General features: G+C 41.0%; 1 protein-coding gene and 1 pseudogene across 1 annotated transcript in view; both read right to left on the minus strand.

Moving 5' to 3' along the window:
* The window catches only part of LOC135273577 (aldehyde oxidase 4-like), a 42,293-nt gene that overhangs the window by 8,240 nt on the left and 11,571 nt on the right, over positions 1 to 22,482 (minus strand). Inside the window, 12 exon segments of the mRNA XM_064372759.1 lie at positions 1,061 to 1,126; positions 1,620 to 1,734; positions 2,299 to 2,351; positions 3,839 to 3,913; positions 8,000 to 8,128; positions 9,540 to 9,652; positions 12,100 to 12,310; positions 13,272 to 13,463; positions 13,648 to 13,734; positions 14,046 to 14,133; positions 15,055 to 15,188; positions 19,195 to 19,319. Coding sequence (XP_064228829.1) covers positions 1,061 to 1,126; positions 1,620 to 1,734; positions 2,299 to 2,351; positions 3,839 to 3,913; positions 8,000 to 8,128; positions 9,540 to 9,652; positions 12,100 to 12,310; positions 13,272 to 13,463; positions 13,648 to 13,734; positions 14,046 to 14,133; positions 15,055 to 15,188; positions 19,195 to 19,319 — 1,388 coding nt within the window.
* LOC135273681 (luc7-like protein 3) lies at positions 15,096 to 19,019 on the minus strand (annotated as a pseudogene).

Genomic DNA, 22,482 nt, shown 5'->3' on the forward strand with positions numbered 1-22,482 from the left:
TCTTAGGACTTAGGATGGTGAGAAGCTGCTGGCAGACGGAAGTACCATCTGTCAGGGTTTGGTGCCAGGCTACTCAAGCGCTCCCAGTTGCTAATCAGGTGCAGACTATGGACCAGCTGTCTTGGCCTCACCTGGGAGCTGGTTAGCAGGTCTAGGGCAAGCCAATGCGGCTGGTGCATTGGCCCCACTTTGAGTAACAGGGCTAGAAAAAAGCAAGGCTGTGCCAACAGCTGGGAAGGTTTCAACGCCAAGTTTAAAAAGACTTTGGGTGAGTTAGTTTTATTTACTTGCAAGATAAAAATCAGAGCTCAATTCAGCAAGTGGGGAAATTGTGTTTAAACATTTCTTTTTTTCTTAAATTTCTGTAAATTGTGCAGTCTGTTTAAACTCAATATTCATATGAACATTAATGTAACTTTATTATATCAATATAATGTTCTAATTATGACCATATCAATGCTCATTGAAGAAAAATTAGAAAACACAGAGAATCATAAAACAGAATAAATCATATATGTTCCTGCCATGTAGATAAACCATTGTTAACTTTTTCTTGAATTTACTTTCAGTATTTTATCTACATGTGTGTATGTACGTGCATAATATATAATATGTATTACAGAATACTTGCAGTAGGTATGAACAAGGTTTGGAACATGGCCAGGCGTGATGGCTCATGCCTATAATCGCAGCACTTTGGGAGGCTGAGGTGGTAGGACTGCTGGAGGCCAGGAGTTCAAGTACAGCCTGCCTAACATGGTGAGACCCTCCCCGCACCGTCTCTACTAAAAATACAAAAATTAGCCAGATGTGGTGGTGGGCACCTGCAATCCCAGCTACTCAGGAAGCTGAGACAGGAGAATCGCTTGAACCCAGGAGGCCGAGGTTTCCAAGAGCTGAAATTTTGCTACTGCACTCTAGCCTGGGTGACAGAGTGAAATTCCATCTCAAAAAAAAAAAAAAAAAGGTCTAGAGCACGTTGGAAAATAGTATTCTGAATGAATAGCTACTAAAGGGGATTGAGCAAAAGTCCCTGTGGGGTGGATCTGGAATCACACACCTGTCCAATATCCAGGGCTGGGTTTATGCTGAAAGCAGCATCCATGATCATGTTGGTCTTAAAAAGCTGTGCCAGAGAAAATAGATAATGGAAATGGAAAATATTATTTATTTAAAATAAATCTTTACTAAAATTATATACCTGGTCCCTAGTTTTTCACTGGATCAAGTTTATTGTTATTTACAACATTGATTATTCTTTTTTTTTTGAGATGGAGTCTCACTCTGTTGCCCAGGCTGGAATGCAATGATGCGATCTCAGCTCACTGCAATCTCCGGCTCCCAGGTTTAAGTGATTCTCCTGGCTCAGCCTCCTGAGTAGCTGGGATTACAGGCACTTACCACCACACCCAGCTAATTTTGTATTTTTAGTAGAGATGGGGTTTCTTCATGTTGGTCAGGCTGGTCTCGATCTCCTGACCTCAGGTGGTCTGCCCGCCTCAGCCTCCCAAAGTGCTGGGATTACAGGTGTGAGCCACTGCCCCCGGCCAATGTTGATTAATCTTTACAGTGCTGGTGTCTACACTCTGAAGATGGTGAATAGAAACATCACTCTTTACTTTATGAGCCCCCATGAGATAGTCAACTTCAACTTCAGAACAGGCTGCTCCATAAACATAATACAGGAAAGCATTACCCTCCTCCTTCTCTCAGTCCATATTTGTCTGGTAGCCTCTGAGAAGAGAAATCAGGAGTGAGGAGAAGAGAAATCAGGAGTGAGGAGAAGAGAAATCAGGAGTGAGGAGAAGAGGCACTTTCCCCACTCGCAGTCGGATCACGCCACTGTGTGGAATCTCAAAGAGCAGAGCAGAAGGGCTGCCCTGCAGGGGCTCCAGGGAGCGTCTGCACCCAGTGGCTGGAGGCCTCCCCACTTTCTCCTGCAAAGACCATGAGGTCAGGGCCGCGAGGCTCCACCAAAGACACGGGGAGAAGATCAGCTGGTGTTGGACCCCTGCCCTCCAGTGCACAGTTCCTGGGATGGGCTGGAGCATGTGTAGACAGCTGTGGTGTCCCTCCTGGTGTCCCTCCTGGCTGCTGAACAGCTGCTGCCTCTGGATTGTCCCCAGCCCCTGGCCCTCCCCCAGATCTCCTTCCCCACCCTCCACCACCTCATGACTACAGGGTCAACACTGGGCACAGCAGAGCTCCGGCATTATCGGACATCTGTCCAGACTGATTGATGAGTGCACATCACCCCTGCCAAAGTGTAGTTTAAACCAAAGTAAAAATGCCCTTTACTTGGAATATCCAGTAGCTGAGAGACTGATGGATTCTTCAAAGGCTTTTGCAATCTGAAAGAGATGATTAGTTACAAAAAAATATATAAATTTGGGGAAAGTAATGAAAATGCCTTCCATGCTGGGCTTGCCTTCTCTTGTTCGTACCAAGTTCTGCACCCACACTTCCCTGCAGTGAGACTTAGGCCTGGGTACAAGCTACAGGTCATGCTTTTTAAGGGAGGTTCCTAAGGGCAGCTGCTAGCTGTGCTCTGGGACTCTGTTGGTAGGGCTGCTGCACAGTGTAAAGTTTATTGTATTTCCCACTTTTTGGCTTTTTTTTTTTTTTTTTTTCCTGAGACTCCCAGACTGGAGTGCAGCTGACCGATCTCAGCTCACCACAACCTCCACCTCTCAGGCTCAAGGGATTCTCCTGCCTTAGCCTCCAGAGTAGCTGGGATTACAGGTGCACACCACTACCACCCGGCTAATTTTTGTATTTTTAGTAGAGACTGGGTTTCACCATGTTGGCCCGGCTGGTCTTGAACTCCTGACCTCAAATGATCCACCTGCCTTGGCCTCCCAAGGGGTTACAGGTGTGAGCCACTGTGCCTGGCCACTTTTTGGCTTTTTAAATTATGGGGAGGACTAGGCTATATTTAGGTACTTCTATGTAGGTATGTATATAGATATTTTTACCCTCCTTTGTTTCCAAATAATTTGGCTGTCTCAATATATGATATGTCAGCTTTTCTGCTGGAGTAAACTGAATAGAAGTGGGGAATAATAATCAAGATGTAGTAATAACTATTAGTATTAGAAATTCAATAATCCTTTGGTCACAGGGCTACGATTATCTCCACTGTACAGGTAAGAAAACTGCACGATCCTGCGGCATGTGTTCACTTAAAATTCTTATGTTGAAATCTCAATCTCCCAGGGCGACGGTATTAAGAAGTGGGGGTCTCTGAGAGGTGATTAGGTCAGGGGGCAGAGCCCTAATTAATGAGATTAGTTAGTGACTTCATAAAAGAGGACCTAGAGAGCTACCTTGCCCATTCCATCCTGTGAAAACACAGTGAGAAAGGTTCATCTGTGGACCAGGAAAGGGACCCTCACCAGACACCAAATTTGCAGAGGCCTTGATCTTGAACTTCCCAGCCTCCAGAACCGTGAGAAATGAATTTCTGTTGTTTGTAAGCCACCTAGCCTATGGAATTTTCTATTTATTTAAAATTTTTTTTACAGCAGCCAAACAGACTCAGATGGGGTGACTTGCCCCATAGGCAAGTGGTGATGAAACAGGGACAGCAACCCTAGGTGTGCCTTACTTTAGAACCTTACGCTCCTGCTCTTACGCTCAGTGAGAAATGAGGCTCTGAAATAAAGCCAGGTTTCAATGGATACAGTCATCTCTTTTACTCTTGTGAAAAAACAGAAGTAAATGCCACACCGTGCTTTGTTTCTTGAAGGGGCACCACCCATCAGCCCACGCATCTAGGATTGTTTCCCATCTGGATGTAGCTGCCTTTCTGGAAAGGGATAATATAGAGAACACTCACCCAATCCTCCCATTTTCCTTTAGGGTTTTTCCTGATGATGGGATGAAGACGAGCCATAAGAGTTTGGCAGACATTCTAAAAATGAATATTTGAAATCAGAAATAAAAGGTAGAGGGAATAGCAAAATGTTAATTCTTGAAATCGATTCAAAGGCAGACCATTAGTTTGGTGCACCTGTTTCCTAGTCTTCTAGGCAGGGTTTCCTAAATTTGAGTAATGCATGGCATCTCTTCAAAGGAAAACATTCTGTGAGTCCTGCGTGTTGACTTAAAATTATGTTTATTATAATGTTTTAATATATGCTAACGTGAAGTTAGGTAGAGTCTCCTTAGAGTTATAGCTCTTTAATAACTAGAAATCAAAAACATAATCACAGGGTATGCATACCTATCTATAAGCGAATGAAACTCAAAATCACAACATTAATTTAGTTGATCAATGAGGTTGTTTTCTGGAGCTAAACTGCTCTTGGAATGTGGAAAAAGTGTTGACTGCAGTGGCACAGGTACTTTGGAGTTTGACATGCCTATTATGTGCTAATGGATGGATCGATTTTCTCCCCACCCTTCTTACTGACATTGCCATTGTATTCATTTGCATTTTATATCTTGCCATCGTCCACTCTTCACTGGGCAAGAAAACATCATTTATATATGAAGCTCATCTCTGCCCTGTTGCTTTAGCATAAAGTATACTCTTTGTACCAGATGTGGACAGAGATCTCATGGCAATATTCCAGTTACAAAGCAGTCATTCGGATGATAAGAAATATACCTGTATTTAATTTTTAAAGTTTATCATTAAAACAAAATAAAAATTATTAAAGTAAAATCTTGGATTCCAGAGATTACACCTGCTGACTCCTGAGTGTCTGTGGACCCCAGCCTGGCTTCCACTTGGAATTCAAATACAGATGCATTCAGATCTTTGCCCTCACTCATTCATCTCAGCCTCAGAATGAGACCCCATCTCAGAAAAAGAACCTCAGTTTTTGCTATATGTTTCTTTTGAAAATGATGTGAGTTACCTACCCAGCATCAAATGATGAAACAAATTTTATATTGTAATATTGTTCTAGGAAAACTCATCTAGGAAGTTAAATCTGTTCTGTTGAATGAGTTCTAAATGCTAATTGTAATGGGGTTTTCGTAATAACTTTAATTTTGCATTATCCTATGGTAACTTTTTTTTTTGTTTAATGTTACTCATTAAATAAAAAAAAATAATAGTTAGCATAGGATAGCAACTCTCAGGAAAGCCCACATATACTCGTTAATTGCTTCCCCTAAGGACTAAAAATATATAGAAACTAAAAATGTGCATATTGAAGAACATCATTCAATATATTTAAGCAGCTATACATTTCAGGTTCAGCTGTAACATTTTGGTGTGAAGGTTAATGGCTATTTTAGTAAAATAAAATTTTTTATTTCAAAAAAAAAAAAAAGAAAATCTGATGTGATTGTTGGCTGAAAAAGAATCTAGAGCCTTGGGCAGCTGTGGGTCTTGGTGAGCCTTTAAAGCATAATCGACCCACTATGCAAGCCCACTGAGGAGCTGCAGACTGTCTGAAGCACACGCAGATGATCAGTCGTGACCCTTTTCATTCCAAGGAGCACTCTCTCAACCTGCTGGCTGCGTTTCTGCCCAAGCCAGACGGAAGCCAGTGTACGGAAAGGCTTCTGTTCCCTTTAGTGTTTTCCTACATTTTTGGACTACAGATGAAGAATTTTACTTTGTTTCAAAGGTGACTTGGCAATATTCACACAGTCCTAAAAGAAGTTTTTGTGTCGTAATTTGAACTGTGTCCATTATAAAAACAATCTCATTCTTACATGCATTTTTGTGTGTGTGTGTGCAACCATCACCACTATCTGTTTCTAATACTTTCTCCTAATCCCAACAGAAACTCTACAACCATTAAGCAATAACTCCCCCTGGCCCCTACAACCTGGTCCCTCCTTCCAGCTCCTGTAACCTCTAATCTGTAGGTTTGAAAGGGAACCCATCTATAAGGGCTTCCTGCAAGGGAGGAAGTGCCTCAATAGAAAGAGACTGGAGGGGACTTGGCACTCAGGCTGGGGCTGGGGCAAGGCACAAGAGGCTAAAGCCAGAGGAGAGGCCCTGCCCATGCCCAAGGTGCCCAGGAGGGACTCTCAGAAGGCCTCAGATGTAACATGGCCAGATCACACTGATGCCAGCCAGGTAAAGTATTTTCTGCTTTTTACATCTATGCTTTTCACATCTATGCTTTTCTCTCCTCTGACTCTACAGGGGTCTGAAATGTAGGTTAGGAAGCTAAAGGGGAGCAGAAAAAGCACAGGGAGGGAGACCGGGAGAAGCTGCCCCCACCCCCTTCCTACCTGCAGGCCCAGATGGGAGGCAGCAGAGACACTGCGATTTGAAATACATTTTGGAATTTTGGACTAGACGTTTTAATTATTGAAATGAGGTTATTTCTGTGAAAGAAAGTGATCCATGGAGTTTTAATTATCTTAGAGTAAGTAGAAAGTTCTAGGTAGAGTTTATTCAGGGGGAAGGAAGAGGAAACTCGCAGAGGGAATTTGAACCACCCTTGGGAGGAGAAAGCATAAAGCTGCTTCCTGCGGCATGCCTTGGCGTGTCACATGACATCCTTTCACAGTACAGTTTCACGTATTTATTTATCGTCTGCCAGATTGTGAGCCCAGGCTCTTTGAATTTTGTCCTTTTTCATTTATTGCTACACCCCTAGTGCTTAGAACAGGATCTGGCACCTGGAAAGCCTCAGTCAATGTTTGTTAAACTCATGTTGAATCAGTAAAATAATTGTGAAATCACACAAATTTATGACTTTTCATATGATGACTCATTAAAATTCATCATAAAATATGGAAATTTTTCAAAAAATATTTTTGTTTCCTCATTTTTTTGGGTGTCCTTGTCTTATCATACCTGAGACCATAGCTAGTTGTTTACTGGGTGTCTCTTTGCACTGTGTGCTTGCAATGCAATTAACATCTGGATGAAAGGTAAAGAAATGGACTCAGTTATTTACATGGCTTTATTAAAATTTGAGTTATCCAGAGCATTTTTCTTGGGCAGGCTTCTTTACTGCAGGACTTGTCAGAGCCTTTAATATGCAATATGCCTTAGCAGTGGCTCACACCTGTAATCCTAGCACTTTGGGAGGCTGAGGCGACTGGATCATTTGAGGTCAGGAGTTTGAGACCAGTCTGGCCAACATGGTGAAATCCCATCTCTACTAAAAATACAAAAATTAGCCAGGTGTGGTGGCATATGCCTGTACTCCCAGCTACTTGGGAGGTTGAGGCAGGAGAATCACTTGAACCCGGGAGGCAAAGGCTGCAGTGAGCCGAGATTGCACCACTGCACTCCAGCCTGGGCAACAGAACAAGACCCTGTCAAAAAATTATAAAAAAAAAGCAATATAATATGCCTTATAAGCCTTAATGAGTGGGATGTAGTAAGCATGTGGCATTTTCCAAATTTGCTGACTATAGAATCCTTTGTTTTTTCCACCGAGCATTTCATGGGACTGCTATCGCAAGGAGCATACTTTGGGAAGCCATGGTTCATATGATATATGAATATATTTCATAGGCTCAAAGTTTCTCTTTTCATCCAGGTACTTGTCATTTTGTGGAGATGGTCTCTATGAGTGACTAGTGGCCAATCAACAGTTTTCTAGTGGGGAGGAAGGTAGTGGTGGTGGCTTTACTGTACAATCCTTGTAATTTACTCAGCAGTTCTTTGAGGTGGGTGGTGTTCATAGCTCCAGTTTTGCAAAAGAGGAAACAGATACCTTGAGAGGTTAATGACTGGCCTGAGCCCTCTGTGGAACCAGGATGGGATAACCCTGCATTGTTCTGGTATGCTGGGGTGAGAGAAGAGTCTCAGATAAGACGAAAGGAGGTTGCTGAAGGTGCAGATTTTCACATGCAGCAGAACAGTAATTATAAAAACAGCCCAGCACAGCAGGAGGAGCACTAAATGGGAGCCTCAGAAAACTGACGTGGAGCCTTGGTTCTGTCCGTCATTAGCCAAATGTCTTAGGATTTGACCTCTCTTGGCTTCCGTTTCATATTCCACAAAAGAAAGGATGGGACAGTGTTCTTTCCAGCCTGTCTTTGAGTGACTGGGAAATGAAAGAAAAGTCACCTGCACAGCCTTTCCATTGATGTCTGTCCCCACTGATCCTGCTGTTAAGACGGCATTGGGCACCGTGACGGTGCTTGTTTTGGACAGGTGTATGTATGACTGGGGGATGTTGAGTTCGTGACTAGCCATCTGCCAGAAGCAGAAAAAAGCATTTGTTGCATGGACTTTAAGCCCCTCCCCCAAATTAAAAGTTACAATCTTTTTAGAACTGAGTTTAAACCTGGCTATTCTTCTATAGAGATAAACATTTTAGCTGGTATCTTGTGCTTATATGTAGATTAATGCTCTTGAAGACTTTAAATGGCACTGTTAAAGATACATTTCTTTTCAGAGACGTACTCAACCAAAGAGCTTTTTTATGCTTTCTCTTTATACCGCTGTCATGGAAGCCATGTGGCAGGATGCTCACTCTGGGACAGCTAGTGTAGTAGGACAGGTGCAGGCAAGCTCGAGGTCCTGGTCTTACGGTTTCACCTTCACCTTCTCCTTGTGGTTTACAGACAATTTAACAGATTATGTTTCCTTCATGGAACATTTTTGAGGCATAAAGGTTTTGTTGTGAAGAAGCAAGATATATTCATAGAAGGCCCTGTGGATTTGTATGATTTCCTAATTCCAAGTATACTATTACATAATATTCTTTCCTTAAAGAAAATGTCTTCTCCTTATCTCTCATTGGGAGTGAAACTTTGTTTCCCATGTGTTTCTGAATCAACTGTCTTATTTCACATTTAAAAAAAGGGAAAATTTCTTATTTCACATTTTAAAAAAGGGCAAATTTCTGAATGAAGTAAACTCTTGCTTGTTCAACAATATTTGAAACACTTTCTTGAATTGGCACACATAAGGGTCAGTTATGTGATGCTCCTAAGTAGATTGTTAATTCTAAGAGCATAATTTTGTATCCTACTAAATGCACTCACTTCTAATTGAGGATTTGGATGAACACAGTATTGCTCTGAGCAGATGCCAGAAAGCTTACAAATATCTTATCTTTGAAATATGGAATCACATTTTTCAGAAGACCTGTGGACTTGGTTCTCTTGTATGCAGGAGGAACAATAGAAAATATAAATTCTAGGCCAAGTGTGGTGGCCCATGCCTGTATTCCCAGCACTTTGGAAGGCTGAGGCGGGTGGATTTCTTGAGCTCAGGAGTTCAAAACCAGCCTGGGTAATATGGTAAGACCCTTGTCTCTATAAAAAAAACATAAAAATTATCTGGGTGTGGTGGCACACACCTATAGTCCCAGCCACTCAGGAAGATGAGATGGGAGAATTGCTTGAGCCCAGGAGGTTGAGGCTGCAGTGAGCTGTGATTGTGCTAATGCACTCCAGCCTGGGTGACAGTGAGACCCTGTCTTAAAAAAAATTTCCTTCAGCCTAACACTCATCTTCCTCACTCCCCTGCATTTTTGCATTTCTAAAGTCAGAAGTCTTACAATTAACTTGTGCATTTAGTATTTCTCAAGAAAAAGCTGTTAAGTTGAATGTAACATGCTGTATTCTTCTACATTGGAGAAGACAGACACTAATCTCACCTGAATCATTTTGGTGTACAGGCCTTGTCCCAGTTCACAGCCACCATGAGTCACCAAGACAGAGCCATCGAGATAGATGTAAACAAGAGCGGCCACCTGGAGGGAAATAATTATATCAGTTTGGAAATTGATACAGCCAAATGTGATGAGTGTAGCCTAGGTTGCTAGATGAACAGTCTTCTTTCATTAAGCCAATCTTTCATTTTTTTCTTTTACAATTTAAATATCTTTATTTCATTAAAAAAATTCTGGAGAATATCATATTATTCTGGAGAAGAAAGCTATTATTTGTGGCTAGAGACAACCTCTTGCAAGAAACCCTAGACTTCAAAACCACCAATGTAGAGAGATGAATGTGTTTATTGTCCACCACATCAGACTCCTGCCTACTGGAGGTCTTGTATGGTTCCCTTGGAAGCTGTCTCTCCAAAGCCCCAACTTGTAAAAATTTTATTATTCTTCCCTCCCTGGGCATAAAAATTAATTTTAAAGTAAATGGAACTCAAATGAGTCAATTTCCAGGCATAGCCTTTTCTGGATACTAGAGGAACTGGAAGAACCTTGAGATGTTTTAATGGTTCCCAAACACTGATCTTTTAGAATCATGGTTGGGGAGGGGTATGGGCCCCATTCTGGAAATTCCAATTTGGTAGGAAGAATGGCAGGTTGGAGGTGAATTCCAAATATCCATTTTTTTTTAAGCTCCCAGGTGATTTTGATCATTGGCCAGGTTTGGGATCCACTGATTTGGTCCAAATTCTTTACTTTGCACAAGCGGAATAGAAGCCTAGAGAGGAGGAGACTTGGTCAAACTCAGCTGCCTGATTTGTGGTAAAATCAGGACTGGAGCCCACAGCTCCTGACTTGAGCCCAGTGCTCTTGGCAACCATGCCATGCTGCCTTTTCAAACTAATTGCTGTTGTCCATCTCTGAGGCTGGTGGTTCTAACTGAAGCATCTATAGAATATGCATGTGGCTCCAGGGATAAGACTGCAGGAAGAAGGAGGCTGGCTACGTAGGGTGGTTCTGCAAGTGGCTTGAACCTTTCTTTAGAGCAATCCCATCATATGCTCATGCATGTGGCCAGGATCCTGCATCTAACCCTCAGCCTCCTACTTCTTGCTGATGCCTGTACCCCTGCCACTGAGCATTCAAATATCAGCTAACTCATCTCTTCTAGTCTCCAGAATAGGATGCTATATTTGCAGAATCATTAAGTCCTCTATAGGAACTTTCAAACTTTGTGTTTTCACCTCCATGACAATCTAACAAGAGTAGTGGATGACTCTGTATAAATGAGTATTGCCATGTGCTTTCAGATACCATGCTAGATTTTATATTGATAATTACATAAGCACCAAGTACAATTACTTTAACTGATGGAGCATATTAGAGCCAAGAGGTGAGACAGTGAGTTTTCACACGGCCCATAGACTTTTAGAATTAAAAACTTCACAATGACCTGTGAAGCAGCAGCCAGAGCAATCATCATTTTGTGACTGAGGATTTGGGTTTGGAAAAGCAGCATCATTCACCACGTTAAATTAATGTTATTATTTTGAATGCTACTGGCATTTATAGATTATTTTTACTTATGTTGCAAATTTGCTTGTGTTTTACAAGGCATGAGCTATAAGAAGCTTATTCTTTGGCTTTTGGTTATATATAGTTGACTAACATTAACACAAATAATTTAAGCAACTATTGAAAATCCACAAAAATCTTCTTAAAGTGGGTCTCTGTGTCACTCTGGCTGGAGAAGTACTACCTGGGGGAAAGATGAACACCTGCTCCAGGGAGTGCAGTGCTCGTGGGCTTCCTCCCACTCCTTGTTTGGCTTCCTAACTTGTTAGTGGACTCTGGGGAAGGGTGTGTACAGGAGGCAATTTGGTAAGAGACAACTTCTGCATACCTCATTTGCACCGTGGAGGGGGCCTGTGTCCTTTCCTTTACATGGGTTTGGTTATAGGGACATTTCAGAGATTAGTAGGAGTAGAAAAAAAAAATAAAAGAATCAGACACTGAACACCACACACACACAAAACCAAACTAGTTATGATGAAACTAAAAAGGAGGCCAGGTAGTCACTGAGCCTCCTTATAGTAGCTCCAGGTTTCTGTGTGAGTCATGTAGCTCTGTCTGGGCTCATGTGGTTTTAAAAACTATCTTCGGATGACCCTACTGCTCTCACTAAGGAAGTAGGAAAGAGAGACAGGGATTCCTCTTGTGACTCCCAGTTTTCTCACGGATTTGAAATTTGACCCCATACCCCAATACCCATGTTTGGGGCCCTGCTATACCAGTCCAGAACCCCCAGGCTGGACTTCACTGTTGATTGCTTTCAGTGTGACTGCCAGGTCTGCCCTGGCACCTGTGGTCTCCAATGCTTGCCTAAACCCACTATTTCCTGCTAAAGAAAACTGCCCCAGTTTTTTTTCTCTGTCCCCAGAGGGGACCATCCCTTGTTGCACATGACTGATCTTTTCAGGCAGCAGGTCATTTGGAAAAAAGCTTTTGATGAGAAGGCATCTCTCCCAATCTCACCTGAGTTTTGTGAGCTATGGAGATCCCAATGAATATTTCACAGGGACTATGGCAAGCCCCTTCTTCTTCCAGTAATTCTTTTTGTTAAATTCCTCTGCAGCCAGTCTCCTAGCATAGAACGAAGGTTTCTCCAGACATTCTTTCCAGCGTCTTCGCAAGGGCTTTGGATTAAGTGTCTGCTTCAAGGCTGTTTTGCCAATTCTCTTATACATGCTTATTTCTCTAACCTGAAAGATGAGAAAATAAAATGGGTATTAGGGATAGATGCTTGTTTCACAGTGTAGTACGTGTTTTTGTTATATGCCTGATATGCAGGAAGTCTTCTATTTAAATGACTGTAAATAAGCAAGTTCAAGTGTACTTGTATAAACATAAGAGTAATGATAACAGTAGAAGCTACTCTTGAACATTCCATGTGCACCAGGCTCTAGTCTAAGTGTATTATCTAGTTAACATCACAATCACCCTGAGAGATAGTAGGCTCCAACTGTTGTGAACTCTCTCACAAGTGGTGAGACAAAATTCTCCTGATCCAAAATCCTTTTACTCCCACACAATGGTGCTTTATTCTTAATGGTTCTCAAATTAGCTCCTCAAAGTCTTGAATTTTGATAAAATATTTGCACAAATGGCCATAACCATTCTGTGCTCTCTATCCCCTGGGTGGCTTCACACTGATTCTAGAGCATGGCTTGCTCTAGCCAATGGGACAATAAGTATGTGAGATGGACAGAGACTTGAAAAGTGCTGGTACACTGGGGTTTGCCACGTTCTTGCTGTTCTTGGCAGCTCTGTGACCACCACAAGAACAAATCTGGGCTTGCATACTGGAGGGCGAGAGACTCTGTGGAGTGGAGATGTGCCTTCTTGGCTGAGGCATCCTAGACAAACCAGCGTGTGACCACCAGACATGTCAGTGATGCTACCTTAGACCATGAAGCTCCAGTTGTGTTGGCCCAGACCAGAAGAGCTACCCAGCTGGCCCACAGAATCATACAAAATACTGTTGTTTTTAGACACTAAGTTTTGTGGTTGACCTACCACATAGCAAAAGCTAACTGATACATAGATGATGTGCTTTATTTTTTTTTGAATCCACATAGAGGCTGATATAATGCATATGTAGGCATTTAAAATATATTGAAACCAATGATCTCAGCATTTTATTAGGGGGTTATGACTTACTACCTCTTCAGAGGGTAAGTTGCATTGAGATGCCACAGTAGTTATGTAAGCTTCGACTACCGCCATACCCTTAGGAAAGCCAAATCCTCAAAAGGCTGTGTTGGATGGCAAATTTGTTTTGCAAGCCCTACCATGGCACTGGAAATTAGAAATATGGTATGCATTTTCAGATTTCAGCACAATGAACTCCACCACCTGAGTTGAAGCAAAACAAAGTGAAATGTCACATCTGGCAAATATTCAAAATCACTTATCTGAATTTTATCTCTAACTTGAACCCATCACAGAAGTTATCTGATTTGTAAGACAAATCTTTATGCAAATAAAGGGTAGCACATACAGCTCAACTGGTAACCTATGGGAAAGGCATGTTTCTCACCCTCTCAGACTCATCAGAATTGCACCCGCCATTGACATAATATTCGACAACAGCAGCTTTCATTACACCATTGTTCATGAATCAAATCTGCAAAGTGATAGCAAGTAAAGCAATTTTCTCAATAGTCCTTCTTTCCAATGAAATCATGCTGTACAGAAACACATCTTGTCACAGTTGTCAATGCATACTTAGCTTATATTGGATGTGACAGTAACCAGAGGAATATCAGTGATGGTGCCCAAGTTGAACATGATACCAACAGAAAGTTCTGAGTAGTTTTAGGCAGCGTCTAAATATCCCTTTCAAGTGGTGTGGGATGTAGTAATTGTCTTTACTATTGGCTGGTTCACACTGAACAATGTCTTAGGCAGTTTGCTAAACTTTTTGCTTTTACCCACTTTGTGTTTTCTGAGGAGTGGGTGGTGACTAGCAGTTATCAACATGTCATCACCACGCTCTAGGATAAACCGGATTGGATGGCCAGTTCTATAGGAAATGACTGTTAATATGCTGAATGCTTCATAAAGTTGTGGGAACATAGAAATGGGGAAGGAAGATTTGAGATAATCTAGCTTATTGGTTTTCAGTGAGGGTAGTAACATTCCTTTCTTTCTCCTTAGACAAACTCCCTGGAAATGTGTGGGGAATTAATATTCTTTAAAAAAGATCATAATTATTCTGGTTCAGTCATGTCTGAGAACTTATATATTGCAATGATACATTATTTCTTTTCTATATTACATTAAGGAATTGTATTATTATTTTGCAGTTATGTATATAAGTAGGTTTTATTGTTGTGAATTTCACTTTGAGATAGTTAAGAGAACATTAAAATATATAGTTGGTGCAAAAGTAATTGCGATTTTAAATATTTGCCTTAAAGGGGATATTGAGGCTGAAAGGGTTGAGCTCCCATGCTCCATTGAGCATAACCTTCCTTGCATTCAAACTCCCTTTTCCTAAAATGTCCATCAAGGACGTCTCTGGTGTCTGTTGGAATGTTCCCAGTGCCTGCAAACCTGCAGTTTACGGGACAGTCTTTTCTATTGTTGGAAAGTGCCAATGAGCTAAGATGCTCATGGTTTTTCTTTTTGTAGAAGTAGCTTGGGATAAGTTAGTTTGAATAAGTGAGATTTGGTAGTTACCAAGTTCACAAAAGTCATGGCTATTCCAGTGTTTGGGTATTCCAACTGGATGGCACACAGAAGCTAAGTGAACATTCCCAGGTGATAGCAGAGCTCCTGCTTTGTTTCATGACAAAATGTGTCTCTTTTGGGGATGGGGTTTATCCTCCCTTCCACATGGCCAATCTCAGCTGTGTTGAAAGGTGAGATGAAAACTGGGGTGCTGGGCTGAAAGAACGCAGGTCACTACTTGGACTGCTAATGATGCCACTGTGACTCTTACTTGTTGGCGGCCACATCACTGACAGCTCCTAGCAGAGCTGGCTTGGTCACTTTCCCTCCAAACGCTCCTCCAGCTCTTTTCATGTGGAAGGCGATTCTACTCCTTGGGATGTTCAGTGCTGCAGCCACATATTCCTGCAAGATGTAAGTTCCCAAAGCTATGTAATTGCAATTTAATAGTTTACTTTCTCATCCATATACTTCCCCTCTGTCCAGTAAAAGAAAACTAGTAATTCAACAAATGCTTATATTTACAGAATTGTGTAACCATCACCATAATCTAATTTTAGAACATTTTCAGCATCTGCAAAGAAACTTTGTATCCATTAAGCACTTGCTCCTCATCTTCCCAAACTCCCCGCACTGGGCAACCATTAATCTACTTTCTGTCTGTATAGATTTGCCCATCATGGACATTTCATGTCAGTGGAATCATACACTACGTGGTCTTTTGTGACTGGTTTCTTTCCCTTAGCATAATGTTTTCAAGGTTCATCTATGCTGTAGCATGTGTTGGTACTCCATTTTTTTTTTTTTTTTTTAGTTCAGAGTCATTAACTTTTTTAGAAGAATAATAATACTAAAACTTGGCAATGACAGAGACAATCAACTTTGTGACAGAAAGTCAGAGACACTTTATTTTTACTTCTAAATCCAAGGCCAAGTATAATAGAGTAGTAAAAATGAAATCCCACTTAGTCTGATTCACACAATTACTAACGTTTAATCCTGTTTTCAAAGTCCAAGAATAAAAACTTGCAATTAAACACTAAGCAAGCCACATGTTTAAGTAAAATTTCTTAAAAAGTCTTTAAAATATATGATACAGGACCTAAGTTTTCAGGGCATATATATTATTAACATATGTTCTGAAATCTTGTGCGTTACATCAGTTCTGAATTAATTTTTAATAATAATTACAAATAACTAACTGAGCTTTATACTTTTTCTATGCCACTATAGCTTTCTTTCACCTCATTTTTAAAATGTCAATCTTCACTTTATGCTATTTTCAGTATTCTTCCAAAAATCTTTGAACAGTAGTCCTCTGTCTGATCTGAGATCTTATCAGATCTGTTTTAACTGAACTGAGTATCATCTTCAGATTTAATGTCTTCACTGGTCCCAATGACCTCATTCTTAGTGTCACTTTCCTTTGATTCAGTGTTTGTGTCATCACTCTGTTTTTCTCGACTACCAGACTTCACATTACTTTTTATTAATCACCAGATCCTCTTTCTCCTTTGATTTTCTATCTTGTTCTCTGTCCCAACTTTTGCTCCTATGCTTATACGACTTTCAATTTTGGCTTTTTGATCTTCTTTGATCCTTAATTAGAGATCTACATTTTCTTTCTGATCAATCATGGCTTCTGCTTCTTCATTGATCTCTACTTCTGCTTCATCTTCTTTCTCTACTTCGTGATCTTTTGTGGTCCTGAGACCTGCTGCATCTTCGATCTGAAGTTTGGCTTGAGTGCTGTATTATTTTGTTCTCACACTGCTAATAAAGACATACCCTAGACAGGGTAATTTATAAAGGAGAGAGGTTTAATTGACTCACAGTTCCATATGACTAGGGAGGCCTCACAATCACGGTGGAAGGAAAAGGTGAAACGAGGTCATGTCTTACATGGAGGCAGGCAAGAGAGCTTGTACAAGGGAACTCCCATTTATAAGACCAACAGACCTTGAGAGACTTATTCACTACCACGGGGACAGTATGGGTAAACTGCCCCATGATTCAGTTATCTCCACCTGGCCCTGCCCTTGACACATGAAGATTATTACAATTCAATGTGAGATTCAGGTGGGGACATAGCCAAACCATATTAAGTGCCTATTTCATGAACAACTTCTCTTTATTCTTCTCTGTTATGAGCCCTTTCTTTTTCTCTTTCTTTCTCTTCCCTTAATCTCTTCCTTTCTCCTTCACTTCCTCTTTCATGTTCTTTTTCTCTTTTCTTTCTCGCTTCTCCCTTTTTAGACAGTCATCATGATCAGGTTCTTGAGTTCTTTTTCTTAATGTTTCTTTTAATTCTTCTATAGTAGTTTTAATGTTGGCATATCCCATGTGTTGTTTTCCCAACAAATGGTCATCTACCCAGGACTGGGCATCTCCTACTATCAAAAAGGCTCCACACTTCACCAACTTCCATTTTTTTTGGTATGTGTTCAGCAAAACTTTCAATTTTCAAGGTTGTGGATCTAGGAAATTCTCTCTCTTCTTTTAATTGTTCAACTAATTTCATCATCCACTGGGCTTCTTCTACTTTTCCTTCCACCCCTAAATCTTCAATCTGTTGCAAAAGCACATCAATGTTGTCTGTTAGAACCTGAATTTTTGCTTCATTTTTGCCTGTTGGGCCAGCAACCGAAGAAGACTGCTGGCTTTGAGATGCCAAACAAGCACAGCCTCATCTGATTCTACGTTCTACTTTTGCAAGTAAGCTCTGTAATTATGGAAAAAAAACCTCTCTCATAGCCAACTTTCACAAAACAAGAGCTCTTCTTATACTACTTTTGTAGGTTTTCAGTATGAGTTTTTTTCACATGGACCAAGATCAGAATGTGTATTTGCGAACAATTCTGCAGACAAAAACCACAGAGAAAATATTTATAAATGCTCTTGTGGTCCTACCACATGTTGCTGTGCTTCTTGTCTGGGGAGAGGTTATGGTCCCAGCCCATTAACTCATCCAACAATTGTGTGACCGAAATCACAGTGCTTCCTTTGGGCAGTTTCTCCCACCAGCCCAGGCACCTGCCAACGAAAATGCTGGCAACACTGTTGACAACCTCCTCAGCCTGTTCTCAGGTTGAATAGCCTCCTTTATATAGGAGCCAACAAGACAAAATCTCCATTCTTTTTTATGGCTAAATAATATTCCACTGTATGGGTATACCACATTTTGTTTCTCCATTCATCAGCTGGACATTGGGTTGTTTCTACTTTTGGTTTTTATGAGTAATGCTGCTAAGAACATTTGTTCAGAAGTTTTTTTGTAGACATATGTTTTTATTTATCTTGGGTAGATATTTAGTTGCAGAATTGCCGAGTTATATGTTCAGTTTATGTTTAACATCCTGAGAAACCACGAAACTATTTTTCAAAGTGGCTATGCCATTTTTCGAGCCTGTGGCCTTGGGCAGTTGAGCACAAAGTGCTCACCAACTGAGCTAACCGGCCGCCCTGCTATGCCATTTTTCATGCCCATCCACAATGTATGAATGTTCCAGTTTCTCTACATCCTTGTCAACACTTGTTACTGTATGTCTTTTTTTTTTTTTTTTGAGACGGAGTTTCGCTCTTGATACTCAGGCTGGAGCGCAATGGCGCGATCTCGGCTCACCGCAATCTCCGCCTCCTGGGTTCAGGCAATTCTCCTGCCTCAGCCTCCTGAGTAGCTGGGATTACAGGCACGCGCCACCATGCCCAGCTAATTTTTTTTTTTTGTATTAGTAGAGACGGGGTTTCACCATGTTGACCAAGATGGTCTCGATCTCTTGACCTCGTGATCCACCCGCCTCGGCCTCCCAAAGTGCTGGGATTACAGGCTTGAGCCACCGCGCCCGGCCCTGTATGTCTTTTTGATTATAGACATTCTAGTGGGTGGGAAATGTTATTTAGTTGTGATTTTGACTGACGTTTCCCTAATGACCAATGATGCTGAGCATTTTTTCATGTGCTTATTGTTCATTCACATATTTTCTTTGGAGAAATGTCTACTCAAATACTTTACTGGGACTGCTTTTGATGCCACCTTAGCTTCTGGGCTATGGCAGGCTGTGGGTATCCAATGCCCTAGTTACTCCCAAGGAAATGTCTGCTGTTGTGGTGCTGACTGTGACCCAGGATATGTTAATAGGAGGTGGCAATGATGACTTTAGTACATACATGTTGTTCATTGGAACTCAGAGTCACATACCCCCTGCCAAAAGGGACCTCAGGGGTGATCTTTGTCATCTTCCACAATTTACAGAAAAGGATATAGATGCCCAGTGACTTGCAGGAGATCACACAGCTGCTTTGGGGTAAAGCCTGTATCTCCTCCAGTTACCTGCACATGGGTGTAGACACCAGTGACTTGCAGGAGATCACACAGCTGCTTTGGGGTGAAGCCTGTATCTCCTGCAGTTACCTGCACGTGGTTTGGATACTGTGTTCCAAGGTGTAACACCATTTCTTTATCTTCTTCTTTTGGGAGAGCCAGGATAGATAATATTTCCATGTAAAAATGTTCCTGTCCTTCCACATGGACCTCACCTGTAAAGCACAAACACAAGGCAATGTTTAATCACAAGTTCCGATGTGGGAGCTCTTGGTGGTGTTTTGCTTATAAAGAGTGAGTTGCTTTAGCTTATGGAGAGCTGGACTTTAAAAAAAAAAAAAAAAAGTTTTTCATATGCATATGGGAGGAACTCAGAAATGAATGGAAAATCCCAAAGAGGTGATTAGATTGTTAGACCCAGAAGCGTGTATACTATTTTTTCAAAGGACAATACATTTGTGGAGAAGTGAGAAGACAAAGGAAATGAGTTTTGAGTTTCTGGGGGTGGTAAATTATGGAGAGATAAATATATAGGGGAAATAATGGGAGGATAAGGGTTATTTTAGTAAGGTTTGTGATGCGGATTTCTCTCAGTGCCATTTGATAAGACTCTGGAGTTGTCGCTCATTCTGCCCATCCTGGTACAAGAGAAGGGCCAGGAAACACCTTCACAAAGGGACATTGATGCCCTACTTTTAGGTCAATAGGAGGAGGGTAGATAATTTTTTTCTGTGTCTGCTGCTTTTCAATTGCCTTCAGCTCAAAATAATCCTTATGTTAAAGTGGCATATTTTAAACTCAAATTTCTTTACATAACAATTAGATGGTGTTGACAATATAGTAGGTATTCTTCTTAGGCTTAGCACTTTATAGACAATTAATTCACTTAATCCTTATATCAATCCTATGAGGCATATATCATTACCTCCATCTTGCCAGATGGGGAAGTTGAGACATGGAAAGGTGAAGCAAGCTGCCTAAAGTGACACACATAGTAAGTGGCGGAGCTGGGATGCAAACCTAGGCAGCCTGACTGACTCATGTTCCGAACCACGACTTCACACTTCTCCATGTTGGCATGCTGTGTGACTCTCAGTCATTCCTGTAAAAATTCCTTTCATGTTTCAAATTTCCTACTTGTGCCTAAATTCTGAGCTCCCACAATTTCCAAAATCCCAAATGGCAAAGGTTCCAAATGGTACTCTGTCAATCTGCTGCCCTCTGGGTGAGAATAATAATTTAAAAAACATATACCATGGTGCTTAAGGCCTTAAGAGCTAGGGCCTTGGGATCAGCCAGTCCTGGTTCTACTGATAACTGAACATGGGACCTCAGCCAATTATCTAACTTTTATAAGCCTCAGTTTCCTCATTTTGAAAAATGAAGCTACTGATATATTCCTTCTCAGAGTTGTTCTGCTTGCATGTTAAATAGTAAGCAGTAAATAGTAGCTTAAAATAAGTTTAATAATAATACTATTATTATTGGGATTGTTATTAAGATTGTTATTGGGATTAAATAATATAATACATGTAAAATGCTTAGCATGGCATCTGGCACAGTAAGCACTTGATAGGTGTTAGCTGATATTATTATTATTAAATAATCTTTGACCCAAATTTATAGTTTTTATAAAATCTCATTTAATTTTTAAAATAAAGTCCTGTGGAATAATGAATGTTTGGTATAAGCAGTAGTTACTGTCAAACATCTGGACGTGTCTCATGAGTTTACTGGTTGTGTCCAGCTATTCTTCCAAGATAGCGCATTGTTTCTATAATCGGGAGGCAGTCTACATTTTCTGCTTAAACAGAATGATGTTAGGAAATATGTATTCTAAGGGTCTCTCTCAGGTTATAATAAAAGACAAACGCTTACACCACTTGCCATTCTAGCCACTTAGAAGAATGTAACAGATCCTGTGAAAATTACTCTTTTTTTCTTACCAAAGACCAGGAGTGATTCTCTTAGTAAAGACAGCTGTGGTTATCTGGCCACACATTAGAATCACCTGGGGGAGCTTTTAAAAAAATATTAATGCCCTTTTTCCATTTTTCAAAAATCTAATTTGACTGGTCTGAGGTGGGACCTAGGTAGTGTGTGTGTGTGTTTATGTTTTGAGATGGAATTTCGCTCTTGTCACCCAGGCTGGAGTGCTGTGGTGTGATCTCAGCTCACTGCAACCTCCACCTCTTGGGTTCAAGTGATTCTCCTGCCTCAGCCTCCAAAGCAGCTGGGATTACAGGTGCTTGCCACAGGCCCTGGCTATTTTTTGTATTTTTAGTAGAGATGAGGTTTCACCATGGTGGCCAGACTGGTCTTGAACTACTGACCTCAGGTGATTCAACTGCCTTGGCTTCCCAAAGTGCTGGGATTACAGGTGTGAGCCACCATGCCTGGCCAATATTGGTATTTTTAAAAATATTCAAAAATCTTTTTATGGCTGTATAGTATTCCATGGTGTATATGTACTACATTTTCTTTATCCAGTCCATTATTGATGGACATTTGGGTTGATTCCATGTCTTTGCTATTGTGAATAGTGCTGCAATGAACATGCATGTGCATGTATCTTTATAACAGAGTGATCTGTATTCCTTTGGGTATATACCCAGCAATGGGATTGCTGGGTCAAATGGCATTTCTGGTTCTAGATCTTTGAGGAATCACCACACTGTCTTCTACAATGGTAGAACGAATTTACATTCCCACCAACAGTGTAAAAGTGTTCCTGTTTCTCTGCAGCCTTGCCAGCATCTGTTGTTTCTTGAATTTTTAATAAAGGGCATTCTGACTGGCATGAGATAGTATCTCATTGTGGTTCTGATTTGGACTTCTCTAATGATCAGTGATGTTGAGCTTTTTTAAATCTGGTTGTTGGCTTCATAAATGTCTTCTTTTTAGAAGTGTCTGTTTATGTCCTTTGCCCACTTTTTAATGAGGCATGTCCTTTGCAGGGACATGGATGAAGCTGGAAGCCATTATTCTCTGCTAACACTAACGCAGGAACAGAAAACCAAACACCGCCTGTTCTCACTTATAAGTGGGAGCTGAACAATGAGAACACATGGACACAGGGAGGTGAATAACACACACTGGGGTCTGTCAGCAAGGGGGTAGCGGGGCTGAGGGAGCGGGAAGGGAGAAAATCAGAAAAAATAGCTAATGCATGTTGGGCTTAATACTTAAGTGATGGGTTGATAGGAGCAGCAAACTACCATGGCACATGTTTACCTATGTAACAGACTTGCATATCCAGTATGTGTACCCTAGAACATAAATAAAATTAAAATACACACACATGTGCACACACATACAAACCTTAGAACTTAAAAAAATCTTAGCCAGGGCATTAAGTCTAAGCATATCAACAAACAA

This window comes from Aotus nancymaae, unplaced genomic scaffold, assembly GCF_030222135.1.
Source record: "Aotus nancymaae isolate 86718 unplaced genomic scaffold, 86718_ANA_hifiasm-v0.15.2.pri h1tg000008l, whole genome shotgun sequence".
Classification (NCBI taxonomy): Eukaryota; Metazoa; Chordata; class Mammalia; order Primates; family Aotidae; genus Aotus; species Aotus nancymaae.